General features: G+C 45.5%; 1 protein-coding gene across 1 annotated transcript in view; it reads left to right on the top strand.

The window, feature by feature from the left end:
* The first annotated feature begins 6,408 nt into the window (after nt 1-6,408).
* Nucleotides 6,409-6,945, top strand: part of AMACR (alpha-methylacyl-CoA racemase) — a 14,511-nt gene continuing 13,974 nt past the window's right edge. The window contains exon 1 of the mRNA XM_006875391.1: nt 6,409-6,655. Coding sequence (XP_006875453.1) covers nt 6,409-6,655 — 247 coding nt within the window. The remainder of the gene's footprint in view (nt 6,656-6,945) is intronic.

Raw genomic sequence — 6,945 nt, 5'->3', positions numbered from 1 at the left:
CCATGGAGGAAGGTAGAATCTTCACTGAGTAGTATTCAATCTGTCTGGGCTAGGCTGATGAAAGGAGATGGGGATAGGTCCCTTGTGATACAATAGTGAATAGTTGTTATCAGCACTGATTGTGAGGGTTGGAAATGTAAAGGTAGACGTTTTGTAGCAAAAGGAGGGAATCAACTTTGCAGTCTAGGAGTGGAGGTCCCTGGGACCATCAAGGGAGAAGAGCAGAGTGTGGGACCCTACCCAGAGAAGCAGTGACTCCAGAGATGGAGGTAGAGAGGGTGACGGGGAGAGATGGAGCAGCTGGAGACTTTAGATCCAGAGGGGGAGAGGGGCTGTGTGCTGAAGACAGGAGGCAGGCTTGCAGTGTATAACCTTTGGTTGGTTGATGGTGTATGAAGGGGATTGTAACCATGGCAGTGAAATGATATACGATAGGATGAATGTAAAGCTAATGTTCTCTCATGTACACTATCACATAATTCACAATAAAACATTTTTAAAAAAATGTTGCATGGAATGATCAGGTTGGGTGAGTTTTCCAATATAGAAAGGACAACCTTTGACTTTTTGGGGCAACAAAGAGATTCTACTGAAGGAATTTTGATGAGCTAATGTTATGACTAAAAACTGAAATGAAAAATATTCAAACACAGCATGGAATACACTGCATGCATTCCTTATCTAAAGGCATCTGGCTGGTGCCATGGTGAAAACACTCAGCTGCTGGACAAAAGGCTTGACCCCAGCAGCTGTTCCTTGGGAGAAAGCTGTGGCAGTGGGCTCCAGCTTCGGACAGACTGACAGCCTTGGAAAGCCTAGGGGGCAGTGCTGCTGTATCCAGTAGGATCACCATGGACACTATGGATTTGATGAAGGTGGATTGGTTTTGTTTCAGGCAAGGGGAGCCCTGGTGGTACAATGGTTAAGCATTAGCTGCTAACTGAAAGATAGATAGTTCAACTCCACCTAGTAGCTCCATGGGACAAAAAACAAACAAACTCCTGGTGATGTACTCCCATAGAGACTGCTGTTTAGGAAAGCATGTGGAATAGTGATACTCTCTCACATGGGGTAGATGTTGTTGCTTGGTGCAATTGAGTCGACTCTGGCTCATAGCGACCTTATGCACAACAGAATGAAATTCTGCCCCATACTCAGAATTGTTACACTTGAGCCCACTGCTGTTGCCACTCTGTCAATCCATCTCCCTGGGGGTCTTCTTCTTTTCACTGACCATCCTCTGTACCAAGCAACATGTCCTTCTCCAGCGACTGGTCCCTCCTGATGATATGTTCAAAGTATGAGAAATGAAGTCCCATTGTCCTGGCTTTTAAGAATCTATTGGAGCTGGAAAATCAACATGACAGCCCCTAACTGCAGCAACATTAGGTATCTGGGTGATACAAAGGATTAATGTGCTTGACTGCTAATGGAAAGAGCTGGAAATTTGAGTCCACTCCGAGGATGAGGCCTAGCAATCTACTCCTGAACCAACTACAGAGAAGAGTTCTACCCTGACCCACATGGATTTGTCATGAATCAGAATTGGCTTGATGGCAACTGGCTTTTTGTTTGCTTTTAAATAAAATTCAGACTCAAATTTTTTTTGTAGTAATACATGGGTGGTGCTGTGTGTTATATCATATCTAAAGGCACATAGTAGCTTGTATCTTATTGTGATAGGAAAATTGATCAGTGGGATCAGGCCGTCTCAGCCAGCTCTCTGTGTGACAACATTCCCTGTTAATTTTTACCTAATGATTTTAGCATCCATTTAATGATTATAGACTAAATCCACTATTTCACATAGGGCTGAAAAATAGTGACAATTTATTTTTTAAAGATTGCAAAAATGGCATAGGATCCATGTTTGACTTCCTCTGGGAAAGGAGAATCAAACTCAAAATCAACCCAAGGCCAATTCCTAGCAGGCAGAGGTTAGACATGCCTCCACCCTGTTCTGACACCAACCATCCCTCCCAGCGCACTCTCTGCTTCACATTTGGGTTCGATAATCTGCTGTAATGGCCACACAGAACTCATAACAGTACTCACGATTGTGGGCTTTATTAGGGAAGTGAACAGGGTACAATTCCAACTCAGAACTAACTCAGGATACAGCAGTTCTCCGGTCAGAAGTGCCTCTTCTCCGCCATACTGCAGGCACGCCTTGCTCTTATCTTTAGTCTCTCAGCCTTGAGGCTCCTTGGCCTCTGCCCTGCTAGGGCAAGCATTACAAAGTTCCTTTAGCCTGACTAAAAATATCCAGAGGACACATTCTACAAGCCAGCCTCCTGTTTGTAGACATTCAGCTTCAGTGGGTCTCTGGGTGGAAGCCCACAGCTGTTCTGTCTCTCCCTGCACCTGCTTCTGCTGCCATTGCTTTTCCAGATGGGGATTTGGCACTCCGCTTGTGGCTGCTCATTCTTGATGGTCCTGGGATCGTCTGTTCCTGCTTCTGAGATGGCTCCTTTAAAACCTAGTGAAACGGCAAAATGAATCAAACCAGGCACTAGAGGCCTTTACACCGTATTTGCATGGTCCCACCCAATCATTTGGAGTCCTGGTGTGGCGCTGTGGATTAATGCGCCAGACTGCAAAACCATTTGAACTGCAAGGTCGGCGATTCAAGCTCACCAGCTGCTCCTCAGAAACCCTATACAGGGTCGTTATGGGTTAGAATTGACCCAATCATTTGGTTGGCCTTAAGAAGACTTCGGATAGAAAAGCTGTTATCAAGCAAATTCATGGTACCACGGCCATCCTTTGATTAAATACTTGCTTATTATGAGACACCTTTCTTAGGTAAAAGCAAAATCAGTACTTAATTTTTTTTTTCCCCTTTGCCTATCAGTTTTTAGAATAATGAGTTGGTATCTTAGCCACAGCCAAAGGTTATCAATGAGATCTTTTTACTCGCATTAATATGAACTCACGAATTTTCATCGACTTTCAAGTCACTACAGCCATTATTTGAATGTACTTGTCTGCTATTGTCAGCGGAAGCCCTTGGAGTTAGGCCCTGTGACTGAGTCCTCTGACGGAACTTCTATGTTGGTGTGAATTCTTCACAACTGAGTGGGAGCCCAGCAGGACAGAGGTAACTGGTAACTTGGAGGGACTGTGTGTCTAGGCTTCCATGTTGTGATCATGCATGTAATTATAGACTGTTTTGTTGTTGTTGTTGTTGTTATGTGCCGTGGAGTTGGTTCCGACTCATAGCGACCATGTACAGGGTTTCCGAGGCTGTAAATCTTTACGGGAGCAGAAAGCCTCATCTTTCTCCCGCGCAACAGCTGGTAGTTTTGAATTGCTGACTTTGCGATTCACAGCCCAGTTCGTAACTGCTATGCTATCAGAGCTCCTTACAGACTGTTTTGTGTTCTGCTAAATGGCTGCATTCAGTTGTTGTTGTTGTTGTTTACAATTCCTTGAGCTACAGGGAGGACATCCTGCCAATCAATTTTTTTGTTTGTTAATTTAAGCCAAGAATCCTAACTGATCTAATAGGAAAGAAAGAAATTTGGAGAGCAGTTAAAACAACCGGGAGTGAAAAAAGTAACTTTTGAAAATTGAATGTGATATACTATCATTTACATAAATTAAAAACACAAAACTATATTTTGCTTTGTAAAAACGTAGTATGTACATAGCATGGGCATGTTGATTTGGTCTGATTGATAGTGGTCCTGTGTACAACAGAACGAACAAAACACTGTCAGTCTGGCACCATCCTCACAATCGTTACTACGTTTGAGCCCATTGTGGCTGCCACTGTGGCAATCCCAGTCATTGAGACGTTCCTGTTTTTGGTGAGCCACAATTTTACCAAGCATGGTGTCCTCCATGGACTGGTTCCTTCTGATAACATATACAAAGTATGAGAGACAAAGTCTCGCCATCGTTGCTTCTAAGAACATTCTGGTTGTACTTCTTCCAAGTTTGTTAGTTTTTCTTGCAATATATTCAAAATTCTTTGTGAACATCATAACTCAAAGGCATCAATTATTCGTTTGTCTTTGCTATTCATTGTCCAGCTTTTGCATGCATGAGGGCACTGAAGATAGCTAGAAATAATGTAGCTGTACCAAAATCATGAGATTTTGGTGGCGTAGGAGTTGTAGTGTGGCGCTGTATGATAAACTGTGTGCTGAGGTGCTGGACTGCAAGGTCGGCACTTAAAACTCACCAGCCACTCCTCAGGAATCTCTGGTAGCGAAGTAGTTAGGAGTTGCTCTGTTAACCTCAAGGTCAGCAGTTCGAAACTACTAGTCTTTCTACAGGACAAAGATGAGGCTTTCTGCTCCTGTAAGATTTGTAGCCTCGGAAACCCTATGCAGGGTTGCTAAGAGTCAGAACTAGTTCCACGGCACATAACCACTACCACCACCACCACCACAAGTTAGAACTGATTTGAAGGTATGGTGCTGTGGGTTAATGCACCAGACTGCAAAGCCGCTTGAACTGTAAGGTCGGAGGTTCAAGCTCATCAGCTGATCCTAAAAAAAAACATATACAGGGTCGCTATTGGTCGGAACCGACTCGACGGCACTTAACAACAACAAAGGGAGCAAAGAAATAACATCTACAAGAGAGATTTGTTGTTGTTAAGTGCCGCTGCGTCCTTTCTGAGTCATAGCAACCCTGAATAGGGTTTCTGAGGAGTGGCTGGTGAGTATGAACCATCAACCTTGCGTCTCAAATCGACCTTGGAGTTCAGCGCATTAACCCACAGCACCACACCAGGACTCCATAATATGGATGGGGAGTTAACAAGGAGTTTTGAGGGTACCGTGGTTAAAGCAGCTGGCAGCTAAGGGAAAAACTGGCACTTTGACCCCAGCAGCTGCTCCATGGGAGAAAAATGTGGCAATCTGCTTTTGTAAAGATTTCCAGCCCGGGCAGCCCTAGGGGACAGCTCTACATCCACTCCATAGCAGAGGGTTGGAATTTGGTCTGGGGAGTTCAAGATTAACTATGTAACAAGCAGCTCTGATGGCGAGTGATTCAAACTCACCAGCAGCTCCACAAAACACAAGACCTAATGACTGGAATACCATAAAGATTTCATTTAGGAAGCCTAAAAGGTTAGTTCTACCCTGTCCCAAAGGGTTCTTATGAGTAGAAATCAAGGCCATGGCAACAGCAGCTATGCTAATAATAAATAAACAAAACAAAATGGGATAGAGTTGATTCCAACTCACAGTGACCCTTTATAGGATTTCCAAAAATTATAAGGATGGTGTAGGACTGGGCAGTGTTTTGTCTTTGGTGTATTTAGGGTCACCAAGTTGGAACCAACTCGCTGGCACCTAACAAACAACTCTTTAGGGGAACAGACAGCCTAATCTTTCTTTTGGTGGGTTTGAACTGACCTTGAAGTTAGCAGTCCAACGCCTAATCCATGGTCCACCAGGTCTCCTTACTACAGCTATGTTGTTGCCCAGTTCTGACTCATAGCTACCTTGTATAGGGTTTCCGAGGGGCGGTTGCGAACCTTACGGTTAGCAGTCTAGTTTATACTATAGCACCATACCAAGAATTCGTCTCATGAAAGATTAGGGGAGATTTCTTTGGCACCCACTACAGTTTCTAATTAAATTCCAAAAGCTTTCAAAAATGATGTCAGACAATATGGAGAGAAAGGAAACAAACTGCGAAAGGAAGTAGGACTCTTTGTAATTTTTTAATAAAAGACTTTGCCTTTAACGTTCAGATACTAGAAACTGGTATCCGTAGAAATGGTGGGTAACCGTCAAAAAGATTTTAAAAAGCTCTTATTGGAGTCTGCTTCACCAATGTGCCTCTGATATCAACATTAGTGCCTTGTGTGGCTTGAACTTGAACACAAGATACTCACCCAAAGTTTTTTGTTGTTGTGTTTTTTAAATGCACGGAAGCCAGGAAAGTTCATAATTTGAATGGGGCGCATAGTGTGGCGCTGTAGGATAAGAACTGGACTGCGAGTCGATTTCAACCACAATGTCTTCGGTTCAAACCACCAGTGGCTCCTTGGAAATCCTATTCTACAGGGGTCATTGTGAGTTGGAAATGACTCAAGGGCACTTAACAACAACAAAGGCATTATTCAGAGATCAAGTGGCCCTACGTCAGGTGACAGTAAAAGCAGTCTGAGAGGTCGGTGAGAAGCTCCAGCTCCCAAGGTTAAGCACAGACGACAATTTAGGACTTCGAGTCGGAAGCAAGAAAGAAATCAGCAGAATGAACATCCGGCCAGCAACCAGAGGCAGCTGGGCGGGGATCGCCCAGTGCGCAGACTCCGCGTTCGCGCGCAGGAGCAGGACTGGGAAGCGCTCCGCTTTGGGCTGTCCCGCAAGTACTAGAAGTATTTCTAGTCTGGGGTCGGCCAGGCTGTTCTGCTGAGTCCTCCTAGAGAGTCGGGAGTGTATGGCGCTGCGCGGGGTTTGCGTCGTGGAGCTGGCCGGCCTGGCCCCGGGCCCGCTGTGCGGCATGATCCTGTCGGACTTCGGGGCGCAGGTGTTACGTGTGGACCGTCCCGGCAGCGCCGGCGACGTGAGCCACTTGGCTCGGGGCAAGCGCTCGCTGATCTTGGACCTGAAGCGGCCGCAGGGCACGGAAGTGCTGCGGCGTCTGTGCTCCCGGGCTGACGTGCTGCTGGAGCCCTTCCGCTGTGGTGAGCCCTGGGGCCCAGGCCCAATGGGCATGCGCAGGATCGTGCTCCGTTGTGCTCTTCCCGCCCCAGTCTTGCTAGGTGTATTGGAGAGAATGTGGTGGGACTGTTGGTAATTATTGTGTTTTTTTAAAGGTTCTACCTTAAAGTTGAAAGGAGCTCTGGTAGCTTAGTGGTTACGAATCGGGCTGCGAACCCTTAAGGTCAGCAGTTCGAAACTACCAGCTGCTCCGCGGGAGAAAGATGAGGCTTTCTACTCCCGTAAAGATTTACAGCCTCGGAAACCCTGTACA

This window comes from Chrysochloris asiatica, unplaced genomic scaffold (assembly GCF_000296735.1).
Source record: "Chrysochloris asiatica unplaced genomic scaffold, ChrAsi1.0 scaffold00324, whole genome shotgun sequence".
Lineage (NCBI taxonomy): Eukaryota > Metazoa > Chordata > Mammalia > Afrosoricida > Chrysochloridae > Chrysochloris > Chrysochloris asiatica.
This window is presented reverse-complemented; position numbering and strand designations above follow the sequence as displayed.